Source organism: Mrakia frigida, assembly GCF_051309035.1.
Source record: "Mrakia frigida strain ATCC 22029 unplaced genomic scaffold BDY24scaffold_17, whole genome shotgun sequence".
NCBI classification, from domain to species: Eukaryota; Fungi; Basidiomycota; class Tremellomycetes; order Cystofilobasidiales; family Mrakiaceae; genus Mrakia; species Mrakia frigida.
In genome coordinates this window covers 161,063-183,411 of record NW_027481264.1, presented here as the reverse complement: position 1 = coordinate 183,411, position 22,349 = coordinate 161,063, and the positions used below count along the sequence as shown (strand labels likewise).

At 54.2% G+C, this 22,349-nt stretch overlaps 7 protein-coding genes across 7 annotated transcripts; 2 read left to right on the top strand and 5 right to left on the bottom strand.

Moving 5' to 3' along the window:
- Positions 1 to 84: 84 nt before the first annotated feature.
- Positions 85 to 3,347, bottom strand: BDY24DRAFT_390403 (glycoside hydrolase). The gene is made up of 24 exons (XM_076640651.1): positions 3,164 to 3,347; positions 3,044 to 3,075; positions 2,935 to 2,951; positions 2,824 to 2,826; positions 2,709 to 2,740; positions 2,545 to 2,602; positions 2,426 to 2,446; positions 2,260 to 2,334; positions 2,152 to 2,189; positions 2,060 to 2,084; positions 1,879 to 1,985; positions 1,754 to 1,807; positions 1,670 to 1,681; positions 1,562 to 1,607; positions 1,481 to 1,489; positions 1,395 to 1,405; positions 1,252 to 1,315; positions 1,073 to 1,162; positions 913 to 978; positions 759 to 829; positions 629 to 671; positions 528 to 561; positions 434 to 456; positions 85 to 344 (listed from the first exon to the last, which is right to left on the bottom strand). The coding sequence occupies exons 1-24, from the start codon at positions 3,257 to 3,259 to the stop codon at positions 253 to 255; spliced, it is 1,119 nt and encodes a 372-aa protein (XP_076496197.1). The 5' UTR covers positions 3,260 to 3,347; the 3' UTR covers positions 85 to 252.
- Positions 3,348 to 4,016: 669 nt separating this feature from the next.
- PCP1 (rhomboid protease PCP1) lies at positions 4,017 to 6,070 on the bottom strand. The gene is made up of 7 exons (XM_076640650.1): positions 5,670 to 6,070; positions 5,418 to 5,579; positions 5,073 to 5,344; positions 4,891 to 4,943; positions 4,690 to 4,800; positions 4,210 to 4,586; positions 4,017 to 4,121 (listed from the first exon to the last, which is right to left on the bottom strand). The coding sequence occupies exons 1-7, from the start codon at positions 5,982 to 5,984 to the stop codon at positions 4,032 to 4,034; spliced, it is 1,380 nt and encodes a 459-aa protein (XP_076496196.1). The 5' UTR covers positions 5,985 to 6,070; the 3' UTR covers positions 4,017 to 4,031.
- BDY24DRAFT_390400 (zinc finger MYND domain-containing protein) lies at positions 6,055 to 7,509 on the top strand. The gene is made up of 6 exons (XM_076640649.1): positions 6,055 to 6,242; positions 6,335 to 6,382; positions 6,464 to 6,688; positions 6,793 to 7,188; positions 7,265 to 7,292; positions 7,366 to 7,509. Exons 1-6 carry the CDS (start codon positions 6,111 to 6,113, stop codon positions 7,425 to 7,427), a joined length of 891 nt encoding a protein of 296 aa, XP_076496195.1. The 5' UTR covers positions 6,055 to 6,110; the 3' UTR covers positions 7,428 to 7,509.
- Positions 7,510 to 7,603: 94 nt separating this feature from the next.
- BDY24DRAFT_390396 (major facilitator superfamily domain-containing protein) lies at positions 7,604 to 11,038 on the bottom strand. The gene is made up of 14 exons (XM_076640648.1): positions 10,891 to 11,038; positions 10,646 to 10,765; positions 10,416 to 10,478; positions 10,097 to 10,238; positions 9,966 to 10,013; positions 9,778 to 9,888; positions 9,625 to 9,683; positions 9,298 to 9,510; positions 9,031 to 9,193; positions 8,697 to 8,910; positions 8,511 to 8,608; positions 8,338 to 8,433; positions 7,958 to 8,170; positions 7,604 to 7,865 (listed from the first exon to the last, which is right to left on the bottom strand). The coding sequence occupies exons 1-14, from the start codon at positions 11,002 to 11,004 to the stop codon at positions 7,726 to 7,728; spliced, it is 1,794 nt and encodes a 597-aa protein (XP_076496194.1). The 5' UTR covers positions 11,005 to 11,038; the 3' UTR covers positions 7,604 to 7,725.
- Positions 11,039 to 11,690: 652 nt separating this feature from the next.
- On the bottom strand, positions 11,691 to 15,327 carry BDY24DRAFT_390392 (uncharacterized protein). The gene is made up of 6 exons (XM_076640647.1): positions 15,201 to 15,327; positions 15,050 to 15,069; positions 14,872 to 14,883; positions 14,470 to 14,639; positions 12,250 to 14,303; positions 11,691 to 12,124 (listed from the first exon to the last, which is right to left on the bottom strand). Exons 1-6 carry the CDS (start codon positions 15,255 to 15,257, stop codon positions 11,849 to 11,851), a joined length of 2,589 nt encoding a protein of 862 aa, XP_076496193.1. The 5' UTR covers positions 15,258 to 15,327; the 3' UTR covers positions 11,691 to 11,848.
- Positions 15,328 to 16,650: 1,323 nt separating this feature from the next.
- On the top strand, positions 16,651 to 17,847 carry BDY24DRAFT_341055 (concanavalin A-like lectin/glucanase domain-containing protein; the record flags this gene model as incomplete). The annotated part of the gene is made up of 4 exons (XM_076637427.1): positions 16,651 to 16,887; positions 17,010 to 17,114; positions 17,235 to 17,377; positions 17,478 to 17,847. Coding segments are annotated over 4 exons (855 nt in total), but the record flags the coding sequence as incomplete, so codon positions are not given.
- A 1,838-nt stretch (positions 17,848 to 19,685) lies between these two features.
- Positions 19,686 to 20,744, bottom strand: BDY24DRAFT_390387 (uncharacterized protein). Its single transcript, XM_076640646.1, has 2 exons — positions 20,625 to 20,744; positions 19,686 to 20,525 (listed from the first exon to the last, which is right to left on the bottom strand). The coding sequence occupies exon 2, from the start codon at positions 20,279 to 20,281 to the stop codon at positions 20,012 to 20,014; it is 270 nt and encodes an 89-aa protein (XP_076496191.1). The 5' UTR covers positions 20,282 to 20,525; positions 20,625 to 20,744; the 3' UTR covers positions 19,686 to 20,011.
- Between the last annotated feature and the right edge of the window lie 1,605 nt (positions 20,745 to 22,349).

Below are 22,349 nucleotides of genomic sequence, written 5' to 3'. Positions count from 1 at the left end.
GTCAAGTTTTCCAGGACTGAGAAAATCCTCGTCTCTTTCTCAGCCGGTGGGCAGCGAAAGTGCTTCGGGCTTCCGAAACGGCGACGCGTGTCAAAGTGTGTATTTTCCTTATTTACCATCGTTAGCTACTACCCAAGCAAAGCAAGATGTTCGTTACAGTGAAAGAGAGTCGTCGAGGAGTCGAATAATCGAAGGAGATGGAGGGAGGGAGGAGGAGAGGGGAGAAGAGCGGTCGCTCGTCTTGCTCCTTGTTCAAAGAGTGAAGCCAGTGATGGGAACGGACGAGGGAGTGATCGATCCTTTGGAACCTCCAGAAACCTTGAGACCGGACCAGTTCCAAGTACCTACGAGTAGGGAAGCCAGGAAGGAGAGGGGAAGAGTTCGACGCGTCAGTTTCGAGAGTAGAAGAGCGGCGTGACAATCAGAGACACACCGGTGCAAGATCCGGTTCCACAGCTGAAAGGAATCAAATGCAGTTCAAGTCAGTTCAGTTCTGGAGGCGCGAGGGCAGGAAATCGAGGACGAACAGGACGTAAACCTCCTTCGCACCCGAGTCAACGGCTGGGGGGAGAATGAAACAACCGAGATTAGTCTGAGCTGGACAAGCCACGAGCTTTTTCCGACCCACCAACAGTGTTCCCAGAGACGAAGTTGATATCCTTGATGGTGACCTAGAGGGTCGATGGAAACGGGAGAAGGTCAGCGGTATTTCCGTTTCGACGCGACGGGGAGTTCACTTCAGGTCTCTTGAAACTCACGCCGTTAGTAGGGGTTCCAGTAGGACCTCCGTTTAAATAGTCTTGCTGGATGACCACTCCGTAATCTGAGACTGAAAAATGTCGGAGCCGAGAAGAAGCAGGGAAAGCGGGGGGTCAGTAAAGATAGCGTACTGAGGCTGACCGGAGAACTAACTGCCAGAGACGACGTTGGAAGTGTAGGAAACTCCGGTAACCGAAGCTCCGGTTGCTCCAGAGACAGCTAAAGTAGAAGCAAAGGTGAAGAGTGAGAGAGAGTTGGGCGAAGGCCGTCCGTCGCGTCACTCGGATTCCGTCTCCGCTCAACGAGAACGCACTCTTGATTCGGAGCCCGTTGGTAGAGTCCGTAACGGTGTTTCCAATGATGGAGACGGTAGAGACCACCTTGCCGGTGGCGATAGAGCCAACTGGAGCAAAAGGGAAAGAGGGACGAGAGAGAGACGGTCAGCGAATATTCGGCTCGATGGACGAAAGAGCTGAAGAGCTGAGCTCGTACTCGAAATACCATGACCTCCGATGCACTTGTTTCCGGTGAAGACGATGTTTGATCCCGAGTTGATCTGAAGGGAAGGACGAAGAGCTCATATCAACAAGGAGGGAACGAGCGACGGGTTGAAAACGAGATCGCGATCGACTCACGGCGAGGCAGTCTGAAAGAAGCATGGAATGGGCGTTCGGTCAGACTCTGGAACAGGTCGAGGTTCTTGGAATGGAAGAGAACTCACCATCTTGGTCTGCGGAGGAAAAATCGAAGGTGAAATCAGCTTTCTTGTTCGATTCAGTCGAGAGTCCGAGGAAGAACTCACTGTTGCAGGTGCACTTGGAGATGGTAACGGACGAGGCCGAGACGTCCTGCAGAGTAAAATGTTAGGATCAGCTATCGGAGGTTTGAGAGACAAGGCTGATCGACGCACGAAGCAGTCGGTCTGAACAAAACGAAAAGAAAGACGAGTCAGTCTCGAGATGCGAGGAAAGACCCAAAGAGAGAGTCTACGAACGTTGTGCCCAAGAGTCTTTCCTCCACTGAGAGTGTTTCCGGCGGTGTTGTCGATCTTGAGAAGGGAAGGAAAGGTAGGAAAGAGTCAGGAGTCATACGAGACGCGTCGAAGAAACTGGAACTGACGTTGACGTTGCTGATGGTGAGAGCAGCCTTGTTTCCGATCGAAAAGACGTGCCTGGGAGAGTTAGCAACGTGGAGGTCCTTGAAAGTTCCGCTCATGGTAACGGAGACTGAAAGAAAGTGAGGGGTGAGGGTGAGTCAAGAGGAGGAGAACGAACGACGCGTTGAGAAAGGTTATGCTCACACATCTTGGGCTTATCGACTCCTCCCTGCAGCATCGAGACCCGAAACGTTCAGTGCTGATCTAGGCGGTGTGATGTAAGATGAGAGACTCACGTTGGATCCGAGGGTGTCCCAGAAACTCGCACCGTTTCCTGTTCGTCCGAGGAGAGTCGAAGTCAGTTCGAGAGAGTTCGACCGCTCGAAAGGGAGCGCGAAGCTGACCGTTGAAGGTGTATCCTCCTCCATTGAAAGTGATAGAGGTTCCAGAGATGGAGAAGCAAGGACCATCGGCCCAAGCTGAGCGAAACGGAAAAGAGAGAAACGCGTCCGGTCAGTTCGATGCTTTCCTCGGAGTGAAGCGAGCGAGCGAAGAGGAGGGTGAACGTACGAGTCTTTCCACAGACGTTGACTAGATTGAGCAGAAGTGAGCGTGGGTAGAGCATCGAGGAATAAGAAGTGAGACCGAGGAAAGACAGAGACGAAGAAACGCGAAAAAGCAGGACGCACCGTTTCCGAGCAAGTTGACGACGGTACCGGTAAGAAGACCAGTGAGGTCAAAAATGGTCTAGCAACGAGGAGCGGAGCGAAAAGGGGGGAAGAGGGGGATCGGGGAGGTCAGCGATCAAGGCATCTGTTGCAAGACGAGCTCGACCAAAACAAAGCGAACGGACCTTGTCAGGGACCGTGAAGGGGGAGATGCTGAGGTACACACGAGAGAGATCAGTCTATGACTCGTACTTTGGAACGGTCAGACGAGAAGAAATAACGACTTACTTGATGCTGTGTTGGAAAGTCAACGAGAGCGAAAGCAAAGCATCCGAAGGTCAGCAAGGTTTCGGACGCTCAGCGTTAGGCGGCAGAACAGAGAAGTCGAGAAAAGAAGGTCGAAGACTAACGTGGTACACAACTTCGCACTGAAAGAAAAGGGGAGTTCATTCGGAAACAGGACAAGCTCGTCAGCGTCGAATCAGAGCGAGACGCGTCGCCCACGAGAGAAGGAACCTACGCTGCAACGGTTGAGATGGAGGTGATGGTCCCCTAGCATCAAATAAAGCCTAAAAGATCAGAACGCTTTCCATCGAGTCCCTAGACGCCCAATCGAGACCAGCAGGTGAGTTGAACTCACAACACAAGCCCTCGGCTCCAAAGCAGCAGCCTGAACCCCTCCAAACTGTCCGATTACCGTCGCAAAAGCAAGAAGAGAAGCGGTAGAAACGATCATAAGTAGTTCCTGAACTTGAAGATGGCGGGTGGTGGGTGAGAAGAGAAAGAAAGAGGAACTAGACGATTTTTGAAGCCCTGAGCTTCCCTTCCGGCCCGCCCAGAAAACAACGTTTCTTAGATCAGAGAAGTCCGACGGTTTTCCAAACCACGTGAGTGAGCTATATCCGTCTCGCTATCGCTCAGGGCATAGCGGGAAACGAGTCTAAGGGTCAAGGGCCAGGCGAAGGAGTTTGTAAGGGTTGTTTCCGGACCGCCGCAGAAGGAAGCAAGACTAGGTCGATGAAGGCTGGTATGCATGGTTTTGATGGGAAAGAAGATGTTGCTGCTGAGATCGAAGGGTGGGTGGACTCGAGAAGGGCTAGTCGTGTTGCTGTCGCGAGGGCGGAGATGCTGGAGAGTTTGAAGGCTGAAGAGTGAAATGCCGACCTGTCGAGCTCTTCTGTCGGTTGCTATGAACAGGGAAGGCAGCGTGACAGGTTGAAGCTGCGAAAACCTTAGAAGAAGAAGCCGGTCGGCCTGAAACGGGAAGAGGTGGAACCGTTTTGAGAGCGAGGAGAGAGACGCGTTGAGACCGAGACGAGCAGGGATGAGAGGGATGTAGGCAATACTGAGGTTGTGCGTCTGAGGTGAAGAAAAGGAGAGCAAAGGAAAAATCAGCTCCGTCGTCGAGTTCGAAACGAGCGAGACGCGACGAACGAACTTACCCCCGAGCAAGAGATCAGATCCGCTGAGTTCTCCTTTCCGAAAAAGCCAAAAGCAGTGAACTACATCTATAATCCTAGCAGTCTCGGTCCAGTTGTAGAAGGCGGCGGCGTTGGTTTCCTGGCGAGTTTCATCCTCAACCAATCCCACATCTCGCACTGAAGAAAGGAAACGAGACGCGCTCGACGCCAGGTCAGTTCAGCTCTCTCACTGGCTCCCACGGAAGAGAAATCGAATCTAACTCACCCCATACCTCCAGTACCCAATCCCGAACAACGCCCCTCCCAAATGCGCAACATGATTGAACCCCTTCCAAGCTCTCCAGATCCCCACCACATCCAGCAACATCATCGCTCCCGCCGCAAACTTGATCGGCATCGTCAAGAACGGCAGGAAGATGATTCCCACTTGCGCGTCCGGATAGGACATGGCTCCGAGGAAGAAGACGGCGTAGATGGCTCCTGATGCGCCTAGGGAGGGGACGGCGTTGTGTTTTCGAGCGAGGGAGGAGAGGGCGGAAGGGGTGAGGATGGGGTTGGTAGGGGAGGTGATGGCTCGGAGGAGACGAGGGAGTTGGAAGATGTTGAAGATGGTGTGGGAGAGGAGGGAGGAGAGGATACCGGCTGTTGGGGTGGGTGGTAGGTGGCGGGGAGGGAAGGAGGAGAGGAGAGGGAGGTGAGACGCGTTGAAAGAAAGAGGCGATGAGAGGAAGACGTCAGAACGAACCGGTGAGATAGAAAGCTCCGAGATGATAGATAGCTGTGGACTCGGTGAGACCAGGGTAGGTCGAGAGAGCTTGACGATCTCCGAGGATCAAGAACGCGTAGCCCATCGGGACTGGATTCGGACGACGCGAAGGAAAAGGAGAGGAAGAGATCAGCTTCGGTTTTTGGCCATCTTGGAAGCGAAAAATACGAGGATACTGACGGAAGGACCAAAGAGCGACCATGTTAAATCCAAAGTGCCAGAGCTCTTGATGACTGTTCGACGAAAGTCGAGCACAAAACGAGAACGAAACGAATCAGCCCTCTCTTCCTCTCCTCGCTGCCCTTCCACTCCCCTCAACCACTTCCTTCCGTCCCGAGCCTCTTTTCTACCTCTCCACTCACCTAAAAACACTCGTCAAAAGCGTGACCTGCCTCCCGCTCGCCGGGTTGTGCATCCACCACTTCGCCATCCTCCCGTTCCACCTCCCCAGCTTCCACGCTCCCAGCACGACCGTGTTGACTCCGACGATCATGCAAGCGAGTTTAGTAGGTTCCGAGGAGTTGAGCCAGAACTCTGCTACGGCGAGGTAGCCCTGTAGGAGAGGTTGGGCGAGGGAGGCAGGGAGGGTAGCCGTGAGGGTTGCGTTGACCGAGTCGAGTTGGTGTTGGAGGTCCTGTAACAGCGAGAGAGAGTGAAAGGAGTGAGCGATGGAAAGGAACAAAATGAATATAGATTCCTATGGGTACCTTTTTGAGTTCAAACTGCTGAGCTGCCATCATTTCTCCCTGGGAAGGAGTCGTTCTCCTCCAGAGGGCGTTCCATCCGAGCTTGTCCGCCCAGAGTTGGGATTCCTCGTTCGTTCGTTCAGCGGCGGCAATGTAGATAAAGGCGATGAAGATCGTGGAGAACTGCGAGAGAAGATAATCGAGAGTCAGTCGAAGTTGGGAGAAAAGGTGACGGGAGAGCGAAGAGAGGGAAGGAGGACGAGGTGAGCTCACGAGGAAGGGTTTGAGGAGGTTCCTCTTTGGCAGAGCATCGTAAGGATCCTCGTAGATCTCTTCCACCACGATCTGTTCAGGAGGAGGAGTAGAAGGGAGTGCTTGAGAAGCTGGAACTCTCAACGGAGTTATACGAGCGAAGGCGGTTCGATTCGACGGAGGAGGAGGCGAGGGAGCTGAAGGAGGAGGAGGAGTCGAGGAGGCGGAGGGATGGGATCGACCTGGTTGGAGGAGAGCGAGAGTCGAACACGAGAAAGGTCGAAGGTGGGAGATGGAAGGTGACCGATACGAGGTGAGAAGAGAACGAGAAAACATGGGCCTCCCTCAGAGACTGACGATGAGAGTTGGAGGAGAGGAGGGAGGGAAGGGAAACCAAAGTTGACCTCGAACCGTCATCTTCAAAGCCCCTTCTTCCTCTTCTTTTTCTATCAGAAACACAACATGGCTCTTCCTTCGGCTCCCTTGGATACCACGGAGACTGCTCACGAGATGGCTAGAAGGTTGGGAATCAGCGACGACGATCCTGAGGAGTACGAGCAGTTCAACGTCGAGAACGAAGCTCACATCTTCTCGGTTCGTTTCTCTCCTCCCCTTCATCCCTTCTCTTGCTTCGAAACACACCAGTATCGAGGAAGCTGACTCGTTCTTGGACTCTGATTCTCAAGTCCGAGACTCTTCCAGCTCACGGCACTGAAGCATGGGTTCGATTGATGGTGAGCTCGACCTCTTTCTCCCTCCCTCCCCCCCTCTTCTCTTCTCTCTTTGACCACTTCCGCCTTTTCATCTTCTCCCAGTGTTCCTTCTCATCCCACTACCTCCCCCGCCTCATCCTCGCCATCCTCCACCTCTGTCCCGACTCTCCTCTCGCTCCTCTCTACGTCCTTCAACTCGGCCATCTCCTCCCTCTGCCCTTCGCTGCAGCCTACTTCCGAACTCACGCTGAGGAGGCTCGAAAGCTCATTTGGGGACAGATGGAATACGTTGCGGATCTCGACACTGAAGTTTCATCTGACGACCCAGTTCGTGAACATTCTCTCGTTCCGCGCGATCTTCACTCGTTCGACGCGGACCTACTGACGCTCCCTCTCCCTCTCTCCCTCGTTTCTTTCTCTCTCCTCTCCAGTCCTCCACCCAAAACCACACCCACATCTCAATCCTGCACAACCTCTTCTTCCTTTCCACCCTCCCCTCCCCCGCTCTTGCCCCAGCAGGCTTCTTCGTCCCTTCCTACTCTTTGCGCTTCAACGTCGTCGCCTCCCTTCGCTCTCATCTTCGACGCTTCCCTCCCCGCTCTTCCTTCACCCAAAAGATGAACGAGCAGTACGCGGAAACGATCCGAGTGATCGGTTTCATCCAGGAAGATCGACCGTGGAGAGCCTCGTGCGAGGGTTGGGAAGGGAGCTTGAACTCGAGCAAAGGTTCCGGCTTGATGAAGGGCTGGCCCTGGGATGGGTGTGCGATGAGAGGGAGTGGAGGGTGTGTGAGAAAGGAAGCCAGGGAGTTGATGCTTTGTTCAAAGGTGAGTGACTGTGTTGCTTTCGGCCGGGGAAAGAAAAAGCGCTGACTTTCGACGTCGACGCGTCTTTTCGAATCAGTGTCGATCTGTCAGATATTGCTCTCCTCGTACGCTCTTTCCTCGTTTCTCTGTTCCTTGGAAGACAGCTACTGATATACTTTCGGTCTTTCTGTTTGGCAGGGCATCAACGAGCTCACTGGAAAGTCGCACACAAGCATCAATGCTTCCCTCTTGCTTCGTAGGACCGACGACGCGACGAGCTCGTTCTGCGTTCTTCCCCAATGAGGGATAAACTTGAGCCGTATGAGATAAGTCGTTTTCATACTTCAACAATCAGAAAGCACTTGTCTTTGTCGAGCGAGAGGAACGAGCGGTTTGGTTCGACCCGCGCGTCGTCTCTTCTTTCCCTTTCAAGGTCCAACGTAGACGGCAATTATATCGAAGTCGTGAGCAAGCAGATAGCGAAAAGACCAAGTGAAAAGATAGAAGGAAATCCAAGAACCCCAGAGAAAGAGAAATGAGAGTAAGGACCGCACCTCCTCAACCTTCGAGAGTCGGAACCTCCCTCTCCTGCTTTTCGAGATCCCGAACCTCCTCCTGCTTCTTGGCTTCCGAAAGCGACGGAGTCTCGTGAGTGGTGTCGTCCTTGATAATCAGGGCGCAAAGGGAGGAGCAGATGCCTTCACCGACGCGAAAACGAGGAACGGCCAGGTCAGTCTAGCTCGTTCGTCGCGTCCGAGCCGAGCACGATGAAGAACGACGAAAAACTCACAAGCGACCAGAGCGAAGAGGTATATAGGTCGAATCGACTGCTGGTAGGCTTCGACAACTCCGGCTTGCATCTCCAAAGGAACGATGGCGACGTTTCGAATGGCCAGAACCGAATCCCTGACGATGGAAACGGAGGTGGGGGGGAGGTCGGGAGCGTATTTGTCGAGCTTGAGAGGGAGGAGGTTGCTGAAGATGGAGGTGGCAACCGAGATACCTGGAAAAAGGAGGTTTAGATAGGTTAAATCTGAGAGAGAGCAGGAAGGCGTGGAGGAAGATCTTGGACGAACCGACTGAGAGAGAAAAGGAAAACAACAAACGAACAGTCAAGGTCAGCTCTTGACCTCTTTCGTTCAGCTTCTCTCCTTCCTGATCAAGACCCACCGATTCGACCGATGAACGCAACGAAGTTGACCATCCCGACTCCTCTCGCAATCAGCCTTGGTTCCGTCTTGAGTTCCACTTGAGCGGCGACCATGACTGCGAAGGAAGAAGAGGACGTCAGTTTCCAGCTTTTCTGTGCAACGGAAAGAAGAGCCACAGGTAAAAAATCTCACCGTTCTGCAAGAAGAATGCGACTCCCACTCCGATGAGTACGATGAAGCCCAAGACGTGGGCGAACTGAGTGAGAGCGTTGGCAGAGTAAACAAGTCCGCTGATGAAGAAAAGAAACGCGTCGAAGTCAGAATAGTTTTTAGACGACTAGAGGAGCTTAGATAAATGAGAAGAGAAAATCTGCTTACCATCCGAGAGCCATGATGAGAGGGCCGGCGACGATAATCCACTTGTAGCGTCCGAACTTTGCGACGATCCTCCCCATCGCGACGATGAGAACCGTTTGAACGACGATCATGGGGAGAAGGTCGGTTCCAGCTCTCGTAGCTGAGTGCCCGTTGACGGCTTGGAAGCTGATCGAGATGTAGAGGACGACAGCCATGAATGAGAGCCAGCCGAAACCTGCGGTCGACAAAAGAGTAGAGGAGGAGTCAGATTCCCGTCTCGATGAGACTCTCTGACCTCGCAAAGAGGTCGATGGGTACTACAGAGTAGCCGAGTTGAGGTGTGAAGGTCACTCACCAGCAGCTCCAGCGCATCCGATGATGGTTCGTCGTTTGAACAAAGCGAGCGGAATCATCGCTCGCTCAGGGCCTAGCCAGAACTCCCAAGCGACGAGCAAGCCCAAAGATACGGGAATCATGACGAAGAGGACGATGACAGAAGCCGAGTTCCAAGCCTTCTCCTAGTCGAGAGGGAAAGAAGAGAAATATCAACGCGGGAGTCAGTCGTTGACGTCGAGACAAATTGAGAACGGAAAGCTGCGAAAAGTAGATGAGGGATGCGTACCACTCCTCCGTACTGGAACGCCAAGCAGATGCAAACTGTGGAAGCAAGAGCGATTCCCACTCCGACCCAGTCGAGCTGAACGATCTTGGTGAGGAGGGATCGAGAGTCGTTGCCCGCTCCGAGGGGAGGTCGAGGTTTGAGGAGGAAGAGGATGCACAAGAAGGCGACTCCACCAATAGGAAGATTTATAAGGAAACACCAACGCCAGGTTGCCTGTTGAAGCGAAGGAGAGTAAGAAAACGACAAGTCAGAACACGACGCGTCTCTCCCGTCGGCTACTGATGCTCCTGCCAACTTCCCCACATCGATAGGGATCTGGCCACCCACCTTATCAGTCAGAGCTCCTCCAAGAAGAGGTCCGATGACGGATGAGAGTCCGAAGCAAGCTGGAGTTGAGGGACGAAAGATGGAGGGGAGTCAGCGCGTCGTTTCGATCCATCGTCAATCCTCCTTCACTTCGGCTCAACAACAGATACTCACCTCCAAAGAGAGCTATGTACGTGGACCTTTCCTGCAAAGTAGTGATCTCGATAGTTGTCTGGAAAGCGGCGCCAAAGATACCAGCAGCTCCGACTCCAGCGACGCAACGCCCTGAAGAATCACAAGAAAAGGTGGTCAGCGTCGCAGATCTCGATCCGAGGACGAAAGCGAGAGCCTAAAGGTCTTACCAAGAATGAGGACATCCATGTTGGGGGCTACTCCGCAAAGCAGCGATCCTGTGAGTGAAAAGACGCAGACGATCAGCACAAAGCGACAATGGGAGCAAGGAAAGTCGAAACGCGATGATGAGAGGACAGACCTAGCTCGAAAACGAAGATAGCGAAGAGGAAAACATATTTGCTGGGAAAAATTGTCATGTACTGGGAGAAGGCGAGGGTGAAAGAGCAGAGGGTAACGAAGAATCCGTTTTGAAGCCACGCGACGGCAGCGAGCGAGTTGAACTGGGATACGACTGGTCAAGGAGTGAGATTAGGTCAGGAACGAAGTTCGGATCCAGAGATAGAGATAGAGAGAGAGAGAACAGACTGGCAGGGATGGCCTGAGTTGTTTGAGCGATGAGAGAGAAAGAGACGCGAAAAGATCAGCCTCTGAAAAGATATCGAGGACGAAGAACGTACAGTAGCGAGGATGAGTTGATCGAGGGAGAAGAGGAACACAGCTAGCATCATGCTTCCGAACACCTGGATCGAGGAAGGAGATTTTTTTTTGAAAGATCAGTTTCGACCCTTGGCTCCTCCCCGCTGAGAGTGAGCGAATCACGACGCGGCTTTTTCCTCCGCTTTTCGAGATGAAAACTTCTCTGAGGGGAGGCTGAGAGTGAAAGGAAAACAAGAGCGCAAAGACTCACCAAAACGAACTGCAGCCTAGTCATGGGAGGAGGAAGAGGATGAGCTCCTGCTGGGGGTCCTGTCGAAGGAGGAGCACCGACGATTTCTTGACCTTCTTTTCGTTCGGCGTCGAAGACCATCTGGAAGAATCGAACCAGCGCAAGAGAGCAAGAGGAGGGAGTGTCAGTCAAACCTTCCCTTCGAGGACGAGAGCAAACAAACTTCGGAGAGGGAAGGGGGAGAAAGGGCAGCAGATCGAACGGACCTCTTCCTCCTTCGTGAGGTGTTCGGAGGGAGCGAAGGAGTTGGCTCGGGTGCTGCCTTGGACGGATGGAGTAGGATCTGGATTCACAGGTGCTGGAGAGGTAGAGGCAGACATTCGAAGGAGAGTGAGGAGCTGGGAGGTAGAAGTTAGAGGCAAAAAGGGAAGGAAAGCCCGTTTCGTTATTTTGAGGTCCTTCGGTCGAGCGACCCCATCCCCGAAAGCTCCTGGTCAACACCCGAAAAACTGCCCTTCCTTCAACTCCCAAACGTGATTATCTAGCAGATATCAGGCTTGATCGCCGTATCTACAGATCTGAGCAAGAACCATGGAGATCGCCTTCCATATAGACGAGAAATCGCGACGTTTCTGAGCTCGCTTCCCCTCGTTCCCCTTCTTCCGTTCCGAAGCTGGCTCGACGCGTCTTCTCCTCCTGCCGCTCCTTCTTTGATCTCGTAGGACAAACCTGACCTTGCCCGCTAGCGACGAGATGGCCCCAAACAGGTTCGACCGCCGAGGCAGCTCCGTAATCGCTAGATCGCCCTTCCGAAAAGTTTACGCGTCGTCGCGGCGCGTTTTGACCTTTGAGCCGAGGCTCTTTCAGCCTTGCCGTCGAAGTGCTATTGCTTCAGATCTTCAGTTTCCTCAAGAGTAAACAGTCCAAGGAGTCTGCATCTCTCTTTCTGAGTTCATCCTTCCTCGAACGAATCGCAAGAACGAAAAGCTGAACGAGGTCGACTCAAGTCCCACTCGTTTCGCCGTCATTCCCTTTCTCTCGAACCCGTCTTCCAGCGACTCATTCATGACAGAAGAAACAGACCCATCAAACCAGAAATATAAAAAGGAACAAGAAAAGCGTACAAGATCACGAATAGAACTACTCGAGCGGAGAGACGCGTCGAACCTCGTCGTCGCTTCCCTCCTCTTCCTCTTCCTCTTCCTCCCACTCCTTCCTTCACTACTACTGCCCTCCGGCGTAGCCCTGAGGCTGAGCTGATGGTGGGGCGGGGTAGCTCTGCTGGTACTGAGGTTGAGGGACAGCGGACGGAGGTTGAGGAATAGAAGCGGCGATGGGAGAGGGTTCGTTTTGTCTCGAAGCCTGGTAGGATGACATGGGAGCGACGAGATTCGAGGAGGAAGCGACGGGTTGTTGTTGCTGGAAGGATGGAGGAGTAGGGGCAACGACGGCTTCGGGAGTGTAGTCCATTGAGGTGGAGGACTGCTCGGTTTCGAGAGCCTGAGGAGGAGGAAGGAAAGGAACAAAGAGAGGGAGGAGAGTCAGCGACTGAGACGAACGAACGACGCGTCAAACGAGATGGCCGATGGAAGAGCTGAGGAAAGTGGGAAGGAGAAGATACTAACCTCCAACAATCCCTCCATGATCCCATCCAGATCCCCACTCTCTCCTCCTCCTCCGACCTCCTTCAACCCAGCCGCGGCGTTGATGATCTTCCTGTACTTCCCCATCTCCTCTCCGGTCCCACTCTCAGCCAACAACCTCACATACCTCCCAAACAGCTCCACCCTCCTCGCCTTCCTCTCCTGCACTTTCGCCTCCAACCTCTTCTTTTCCTCCTCCAACCCTCCCGCTCCCGCTCCCACATCCAACCTCGCCTTCAGATCCTCCTCCCCACCAGCGGGGTTCACCAAGTACGCCTGCTCCCTAGCTGCCTCCGAAGCACTCCAATCCTTCCATCCCTTGGCGTATCGTCCTCCAATCTTCGTCTCCAACTCCTTCTCCAACCTCTCCAGCGTCTGCTTCCCCTCCTCCAACTTGGTTCCCAACTCGAGTCGAAGAGTCTCGGAGGTTCGTTTCGATTCGGAGATCTCCCCTTCCATGCCTGTAAGGATAGCGTTGGCCTGAGAAACGTCTCTTCCCTTCTCGAGGAGCTCGACGTCGAACGACTTGGCCAGGGACGCGAGGAGAGCGGTGAGGTCGGCTGTCGATCGTCCAGCGGCGAGTTGAGCGGTTTGGGAGTGGTAGATCTTGGTTGCTGGAGCACTCGAGGAGGACGTCGAGGCCTGAGGTTGGTTGAGGTTGGGGTTGTTGACGGTGAAGCCGTTGGGATGAGGGTTCGAGCTGAGAGATCCGTTCGACGCGTGCGACTGGTTGTAGACTCCCGTCGCTCCCGTTCCGGTCTGACGGTCGATGAGTCCTCCTGTTGCCTGTACGGGGGAGGATCGGAACCTTTCGTCCTCGAGGATGTAGTCCTCGGCGGTCTTTCCGTCTCGGTTGGCGAGTTTGGGATCGGCTCCGTGGTCGAGGAGAGACTTGACGAGCCGTTTCGACCTGGCTCGAGCAGCGAGGGTGAGAGCGGTCTCTCCTTCGTCGTCCTGGAAGTTGATGACGTCTCCGAGCTCCTTGGGGTAGTCGGCCAGTCGTCCGAGGATGGTTTCCATGTAGTATCGAGCGGCGTGGGTCTTTCCCTTGGAGAGAGCGACGTCGGCGATGTGGTGGAAGACGGTTCGGTTGGTCTTGTCGATGTTGAGGGTGGACCGATGGAGGAGTTCGTAGAGTTCTGGGAACTTCCTGACGTCGTAGTTGTTGGAGAACATGACGGATCGCATCAACGCTGTCTGCTCGGCGTGGTTGACCCTGAAGATGTCGGCTCCGGACGTGAGGAGGAGCTTGACGACTCGAATCCTTCCCATCGCACACGCCCAGTGGAGAGCGGTGTGGCCGTCGTCGTCGATGGGGACGTTGGGATCGAAGTCGAGAGGAGGGTTGATGAGGATCGAGGGGATTTGGGACGTTTCCGAGATGAAGTAGTCGAGGATGATGTCCTCGTACTTTTCGGGTCCTCCTCCCAGGTAGTCTCCTCCTCCCGAGTAGCCGTCGTCGTAGCGTCCTCGTTGATTCGAAGGTTCGTAATCTCCTCGGAACTTCCTCTTCCTGCCGTCCACCTCGTCGTCGTCGTCGTACTCGTCTCCGCTTCCGAGGATCGGACTGGGAGTCCTCGAGCTCTCGCTTCCTCCCAAGCTCGCGTCCGTCATCGAGTCTCCATCCTCTCCACTGCCTCCGTTCAATGAATCGGCGAGATCCAAGCTGGCCTCCCTCCTCTGAACCCTCTCAGCAGCGAGCTTCTTCTCCTCTCGATCTCGATCCCTCTTCTCCTTCCTCTCGGCTGCGAGGATGGTAGCCGCCTCAGCTTTCGCTTTGGCTTGTTGAGAGGTTTTGGGAACTGATCCGGGGGTGTTGGCGTTGGATCCTGAACCTGAAGCTCCTCCGGGGGTAGCGATGATGGGGGTTCCGTCCTTGTTCTTCTTTGGGTTTCGAACGGGTTGAGCGGTGATGTGCTTGGGAGCGAGAGGAGGAGAGGTAGCGGTTGGGATGTAGTCGATGATGGGTCGCATGAGGTGTTCGACGCCGTACTGCTTGGAGAGAGCAAGTCCTCGTTCGATAGGGATCCAGGTTCCTGCAGGTCGAAGAACAGAGAGGAAGGAAGGACGAGGGAAGGAGAGAGGGAGGGACGAAGGAAGGGACGTGAAGGAGGTCAGCTCGGGTTTCTTTTTTCCCTTCCCTTCCCGTATCCTTTTCCCTCCCAACCATCCCTGCGATAACAAAGTGTACCAGCAACTCACCTTGATACTTTCCGTAACCTCCCTGAACCTTCTCATGTTCACCCTTCTGGACCTCCCTCTCGAGAACCCTCGTCCTCTGAGGTTTGTCGAATCCTGCGACCTTGAGGATCTGAGTCGCGTTCAGCCACGCATCCGAACGACGTCGCATCACAGCAACGGTCTTGCAGATCCTGGAGATTCGAAGACCATGGAGTAGAGGGAGGTCGCAGGAGTAGATGGAGAGTCGTTGAGAGACGAGGGAAGGAAGGAGGGACGGTGAAGGGAGGGAGGAAGAGGGAAGGAAGGAGAAGGAAGGAGAGAGGTCAAGGTCAGCTCGATTTGGTTGAAGGACATCTTCCTTCCCTACTCGGCTCATCCAACGAATCAAAGAAAAACTGAAGCTGAGAGAAAAGACGAACGCACATCTCGTAGACTCTGTCATACCAAAATCCACCAAGTGATAAATATAAGATCAAGGGAAGAAGAAAGGAACGGAAGGAGCACGTCAGTTCAAACTCGTCCCTTCCTTCCTTCGACGGCCGCCCATTCCAACCCGCCTCCCTGCCCTTTCACCTCCCCAGCAGCACAAACAGACACTCACGGGACTCCAGAGTACGTAGCCTATATCGCAGAAGCAAATAAAAGACGCGAAGTGATCAGTCAACCGAGCTGTCTCGCCACGTCCCTCCCAAAGACTTTCTCTCCTCCCGTTCGCCTCCCTTGGCTTCCCTTCCCACGAGAAAGATGCATACCTTGAAGATAGTCCCATCAGCAGCGATGCCAGGAGCTGGTTTAGGAAGTTTCGTCATCTGTGACGAGAAAGAGGAGGTAAGGCAAGAAGAGGAGGGGAGAAGGATGGAGAGGTGGGGTGGTGGTTCGAGTCGACTGGAGGTGATTCAAGTTCTTGATTTCAAGAACGACTCAGAGCGACGCAGAGGGTTGCCGGAGCAAATTTTCCAACGAGGAGAAGCGATAGCTTGCGTGTTAACTGAATTGGAGTTGAGCATGAAAGTGGCGAGACGAGGGAGAAATTTTGCTGCTTGGCTGAGAAACGAGGGGACGAGTCCGGCCGTGTCGACGCGTTCTCCCTCGTTCAGGGTCGAGAAGAGGAGCAAATCTGGGCAGGGAGGGAAGATAGACATCATAACAGCATTTGGTTTGCATCGAAAAGTACGGACGTCTGTGGAGGCGAAGTTGAGAAAGGAGAAAAAGCGAGACCTCGACGCGTCGCGACGATCGCGCTCCTCAAGATCGTCCGTTTTCGGCCGGAAAGATCTTCTCAGGGGACTTCAAGCGCTCTTCGTTCACTGCCGACTTTCGTCTCTCGAGGGTTCTCACTTTCCTTCTCGAACGTCGAAGCCTGTCTACAAAGAACAACAGGGACTTTCATCTTCGATCTCGAGAGTAGTCGCGACCTTCTTCTCGTTCTCGTTCTCTCGCTCCCGCTCCTTCGAGGCCTTCGATCTCCCGCCATCTACTTCTCCACAGACCCTCCTGTTTCGCAATACTTACGCTTTGATGAAGGGGAGCTCAAGTATTAGGGATCGAGGTCGAGTCGAGGCCTCGGCCACACTTACTCGCTGTTGTCTCAAACCTATTTGGCCTTCAACTCGTTTTCCGTAGACCTAAGCTTCCTCCTCCTCTCCTTCCTTCTCTCAACCATCACTCCCTCCGAGTTCACTTCCTCCCCGTCTCGTCCCTCACCTTTCTTTCGTAGAGCGAGTCAAACGAGAGCCAAAGGAGGACTCGTAGAAACAGCCCACCCTCTCTCCCTGCCCTTTCCTTCGTTGAGCTCGACTCTTTCCTTCCTTCCTCTCAACCTCTCAAACATCACGCCCGGATCCCTCGTCTTCTCTAGCACATCTACCATCATCCCATCCACCTCTTCCACCCGAAACCAGCACGATCAAGCTCATCGTTTAGTAGAAATTCATCGATGACGACCTTGTCTCGTTCGACGCTCCTCGGAGGAGCAGCCCTCATCGCCCTAGCTCTCTCGTCTTCCACCTCCCCAGCTCAAGCTCAAACCGTCAAGCTCGCAAAGTCTTACGTAGGAGCAGACTTCGAGGACGATTTCGGTGAGTCTGCCCTTCTCTTCTCCTTTTTTCTTCGAGCTGTCTCTCATCTGCCTTTATTCCGGATCGAAACAACCTTCCAACTCTCTCTCTCTCTGACATCTCTTCCTTTCCTCGTTTCTTCACAGACTTCTTCACCGACGACGACCCTACGCACGGCTATGTCAACTATGTTTCCAAATCCGTCGCCAAAGCTTCCAAGCTCATCACTACGACGGCTTCCTCCTTCCTCATGTCGGTCGATTCGTCCACTGCTGTCGCGACGGGGAGGGGAAGGAATTCGGTCAGGATCGTCAGCAAGGATGAGTTTGGGGATGGAGTTTACGTGTTGGATGTGAATCATATGCCTGTAGGGTGTGGAACGGTCAGTGTCGTCGTTTCTTCGGAGGGGGGGAGAACGTCGAAGCTGACCTTTCTTTCTTTTCATCTCCTCTTCCTCCTTTCTTCTCGCCTTCTTTGCTCATCCGAACCGTTTGATCTTACTAGTGGCCAGCCTTCTGGACGACCACCACGACCGGGTGGCCCAAAGGAGGAGAAATCGACATCATCGAAGGATCCAACGCTCTTCCTCCCTCCAACTCGTCGTCCTACGTCGCAACCTTCCCTTCCTCCTCCCAAGCCAACCTCACAGGAATCTCCCTCTCAGATTCAACTACCTCCTCCCTCCATACCATCCCAGAATGCGGGATCACCCAACCGGTTGGGCTGCAGAGCGGGACGCAGGAAACGACGGTGTGCGATGCGGCGCAGAACAACAATGCTGGGTGTGGTGTTGAGCTGGGAAGCGGGACTTGGGGAGACGGTTGGAATGAAGGTGGAGGAGGGTTGTATGTCATGTGGAGGGATTTCGCAAAGTGAGCCTCTCACGATTTCCGGATCTTTCGTTTGACGACGCGTCGTTCATCCCTTTTTCTCAAACTAAACATCTGTTTCTTCCCCTTTTTCCCTCTTCAGCTCCGGTCGCATCATGATCTACACTTTCCCCCGTTCCTCCACCACCGTCCCCGCTGCTCTCCTCACCTCTTCCGCCGTCGATTCCACCTCGACGCTCGACCCCTCGACCTGGAACCTTGTCCCTCAAGCCAACTTCTCCATCCCTTCCTGCCCTTCCAACACCTTCAACAACCACGTCATCGTCTTCAACGTTGCCCTATGTGGAGATCTCGCCGCCAACACGTTCGCGGGGAGTGGATGCGCTGGGACGAGTGGGATCAGTTGCGAGAACTTTGTGAGGGGGAGTCCGAGGGCGTTTGGAGAGGCGTACTGGGATGTGAGGAGTTTGAGGGTTTACAACACTGAGGGGAAGGCGCCGGGTAGCGGGTGAGTACTTTCATTTGGGTTGTAATCGGGACGGCACGTCGAGCAAGCGGGAGAGGAAGGGAGACGCGTCGAGAAATCGAGTCGAACTGACGCGTGCTCCTTTCCTTCGCTCGTTGTTCGCCTTCGTAGCACTGGTCTCAAGTCTTGGCAAACTGCTTTGATTGCTGTCGCTGCTGTCATCGTCGCTGGACTCGTCGTTTTCGTCGTCGTTTGCTTGCTTGTGAGGAAGAGACGTCGGTTCGTTCCCTTCCCCTTTCCCGTCTGGTTTCCTTTCTTCCTCAACTGATCGCAACTCTCTCCTTTTCGATTTTCGTGATCAGCAACAAAACTTCCACCTTCACAGGCGCAACCGGACCCAAGTCCTCCTCTCGTCTTTCCAACCTCAACCAAGGCTCGATCAACAACCTTAACCTCACTCCCACCTCCTCCCACTACCCTTACCCCAACAACAACAAAACCAACTCGACCTCCATCTACGGAAATCCCAACTCCTCCTCCTCCTCCCAAATCGACCAGAAGGACGAAACCTCCCAATCCCCTTCGTACACCTCCTCCGCCTCCTACGTCCCCAGCAACATCAACGCTCTTCGACGACCTTCGGCTCCCTTTGTCGAGAACCCCGATGGAACCAACATCCTTCGACGAGGTTCAGCAACGGAAGGCGCTCTCCCTCAACTCAGACGACCTTCAGCTCCCTTCGTCAACAACGACGAGTCCCACTCCTCCCACCGACTCTCCTCCGCTGGAATCCCCTTCGGAGCTACCGTCGTCGCAGGAGCCTCTCCCAACCCATCAGGAACAGGAACTACTCCCAGAAGAATGTCCATCAACCCGAACAACGCCTCAGGAAGTCGTCGAGAATCCGTCACCAACTCAACCAACGGCGGCGGCCATTCGAACTCCAACCACTCCTCCCCAACCACTCCTACCTTCGGTCGTTCCTCCAACAACCCCGATCAGATCAAACACATTCATAACACTCTCTTCCCCAACGCAGGGACATCCTTCTTCACCGCGCCCGACCGCTTTGCTCCCGTCTTTGCTCGTCCTCCGAAAGACCCCAACGGTCCCAAAGCAGAGCTCAAAATCGGAGACGGAGGAACCGCTTTCCGTCACCCCGACGACGCTCTTCCAGGAGAGACTCCAGCTGTCGGGTCTATGAGCGTCTACAACTCTGTCGGAGCCTCGAGGAGGGGATCTGCTGCTCGAGGAGCGGAGCGAGATCAGCACCCCAGGAAGGGAAGCGGGAGTGGACCCGGAGGGCTTGAAGAGCAAGCTGCTGCTGGAGCGGTTAGTCAGAATATGGTTCGGAAGCAGGGGTCGAGGGATTCGATTGGATCCCATGGGAGTGGTGGAGGTGGGAGTGGGCAAGGGAGGAAGGGGAGCATCGTCAGTCAGGCGCCGGTGATCAACAACAACAACACCCATCATTCATCGAGGAGGAGCTCGTTCGGATCGGATGGAGGGAGGAAGGGTAGTACTGGTGGTGGTGGAGCTGGAGGCGGGAGTGCTCCGAGGAGCAGGAGGGTTTCGTTCGGGACGGATACGACTCAAGGAGATGGGTGGGAGGGAGGGAACGGAGGAGTCGTAGATCCTTGGGCTACGGAGACGGACGAGGCTTCGTTTGAGTATTTGGATCACGGGAAGGGAAGGAGAGGGAGTAGGAGGTAGATTTCGAAAAACGGTCGTGCATCAGTTAGCTTTGGAGTCGCGTCTCGCAGAGGAGGAGACTCGACGCGTCCGTTTGATTTCGCTTCGTTCTGTGTGTTCGGTTCTCGATGTTTGCTCAGTATCTGCTTGTCTGTCGTCTTTTCCCTTATTTATCTATTGGTGTTTTGATGCTCGTCTTTTCGTTCTCGAGAAAGCATGGTAGGTGTACAACGGGACGAAGAAAAAGAGACAAGAGAGGGGCTGCCGTGGTGTAGAAAACAGGTATCGACGAAAAGAAAACGACTACTCTACAAAGTTTTCCGAGAGAATCCAACCCTCAATATACAAAACTCAAAATAAAATGCGCAAGAAGGCTGCAGAAGAGACGAAGTGAACCGTCGGATCGAACACCCATCCCCCCGTCCTCCTCGCGACGACCCACCTCCCCCGTTCTCCTCCCTTTACCCCCTCGAACCCCTAATCAGAAGTCAGATCAATCACGTCCGATGGGCTCGACCTCACATCCTCCTTGGGAATCTTGCTCGGCGATCGAGAGACCTTTGGCGGTGCTGGAGGAGGAGGAGGAGGTCGACGACGAGGAGGAGATTGCCGAGCCTTCTTCTTGGGTGGGACGAACTGGCAATCCGAGTCGTCGGAGTCGTCCGAGCTGAGGTCCACTTCGTAGGGATCCTCCTTGCTTCCCATCCTGACCGCAGACGACGAGGCGCTGCTGGAGCTTGGGGCTGGCGACTTCCGAGGAGACGACGTTGACGAAGAGGGTTGAGCATGTTTCCAGGAGGAGGGACCAGCGGCGGTGGAGGAGGAGGAAGCGGAGTTGTTTCCAGGTTGATTAAGGAACTTGGGTCTGGAAGAGGAGGGTTGAGGGTGGCTGAGGAAGGCGAACTCGTTGGGCTGACCCGAGGTGGGTTTCGTTCGACGGTCGAAGAAGGTGGTAGTCGAAGATTTGAGCGGAGAGGGTCGAGGTTGGCGAGGGTTGGAGACCGAAGGAGCGGGCTGTGATCGATCGACAGCCTGAAACGAGAGAAGGAGAAGAAGAGAGCGAAGGCGAGATCGGTCAGCATTCTCGAACGCGTCGAAGACGAGCGTTCAAGCGAGAACGAGGAGACTGACCTTTCCCTTTCCCTTCCTATCAGGCTCAACAATCTGAACGTCGTCGTCAGAGTCCGATTCAAGCTGTTCGAAGAGAAGGTTGAAGGCGAGAAGGGCTCGATCAGCGTCGGTTTGAGAGGGTGCGACGAAAACGAAGCAAAACTTACCATCGGGAAGGACATGCTAACCTCATCATCATCGTCGGTGTCGTCGTCCGAGGTGAGCTCGATGATATCCTGAGAAAGAAATGCAAAAGGAAGGGGGCTCGTCAGCGTCGTTTCGTTCTAAGGGACAAAGAAAGCCGCCGAAGAGAAGACTGACCACGAGGTTGTAAGATCGAACAGGTTCAGGAGCAGGAGCTGAGGGTGCTGAGGGAGAGGCTGAAGGTAGGATGGGAGAAGCGGGAGCAAGAGCGTCGTTGGCGTCCTGAAGGAAAGGAAGAGAAACAAGGAGGGCTGATCAGCGGAGCTTCTCTCTTCTCGTCGAGTATGATTTTAAGACTCACCTTTACCATGTCCAAGCCATCATCATCCAGAATCCAGTCGACGTCGCTGTCGTCCTCTTCCATCTCCTCGTCCTCCATCGGTCGAACCACTGCTGCGTCCTGATCGTCGACCTTCTCCCTTTCGAAGCCAGCCATCATAGCGTCCACATCGAGATCCTCCTCCTCCTCCTCCTCGTCGGCGTCGTCGTTCTCCTCTGATACCGATCTGGCGAGGTCGAAGGTGATTTGAGGTGGAGAGGGTTGTCGGCGTTTCTGGGGAGAAGGTCGAAGGGGAGAAACCTTGGGAGACGACGATCCAGACGGTTCCTCGAGTTCGTCCTCGTCGCTTTCGGGGATCGACTCCATCAGAGCTCGGAAGTCCTTCGACGGAAGGAGGAGGTTTTCGAACAAGTCTGGCGAAAAGGAAAGAGAAGATCCGAAGACGAGGGTCAGTTTGGACCTCGATTCGGGAACGAGACGAAAGGAGAGACAACTCACAAGCAGCTCCAAAGTGCTCAAGAACCTTGCGAGCAGCGGACAGCTCGCACCATACACCGACCCAAGAAGGAGGTTCCAGATCGCCAGCAGGAGTAGAATCTGAAAGAAGAGGAAGGGGCAGGTCAGCTTCGTTCGAATCGACGAGAGTCGAAGGAGGAAAGGAAGAAAGGCGAGACTTACAGATCTCTTTCTCCTTCGGACGAATCCAAGCGTACACCATGTTGGTCTCGTTCTCTGTCAGCGAAAGAAGCTGGAGGGCGGGGGTCAAGTTGATCCAGCTGAGAGGAAGAAGAGGAAGGGGTATGTGAGCGAGTGCGACGACGCGTCGAGACGAGACGAGAAAGAACGAGGCGAGCGAACGAAGAACTCACTGATGATCACTCATACGGCCGACTGTAACAGTCCTTGAGTTGAAGGTAACCTTAACCTCGTAGTGGAGAGCCTAGACGAGGAGGAAAGCAGCGAAAGAAGAACGGAGAGTCAGTCTTCGTCGTCTTGAGTCTGTCTCGTTCTCGAACGCTCGAACTCACATCTTCGTTCGGACCATGAAGAATCGGACGAGGAACGGCCAGGTCCTTCATCGACCATGTTTTCGGGCGTATAATCTTCTTCTTCGGAAGAGAGACCTTCAGCTTCTTAGCTCCGTCGGGAAGGGGGTGAGCCTGGCGATAGAAGTTTGGACCGTCGATGGTGTCGTGGTATACATCTAGGGCTCTCGGCGGAAGTTGAGGATCGACGATCTCTTCCTTGACGTCGACTGGTCG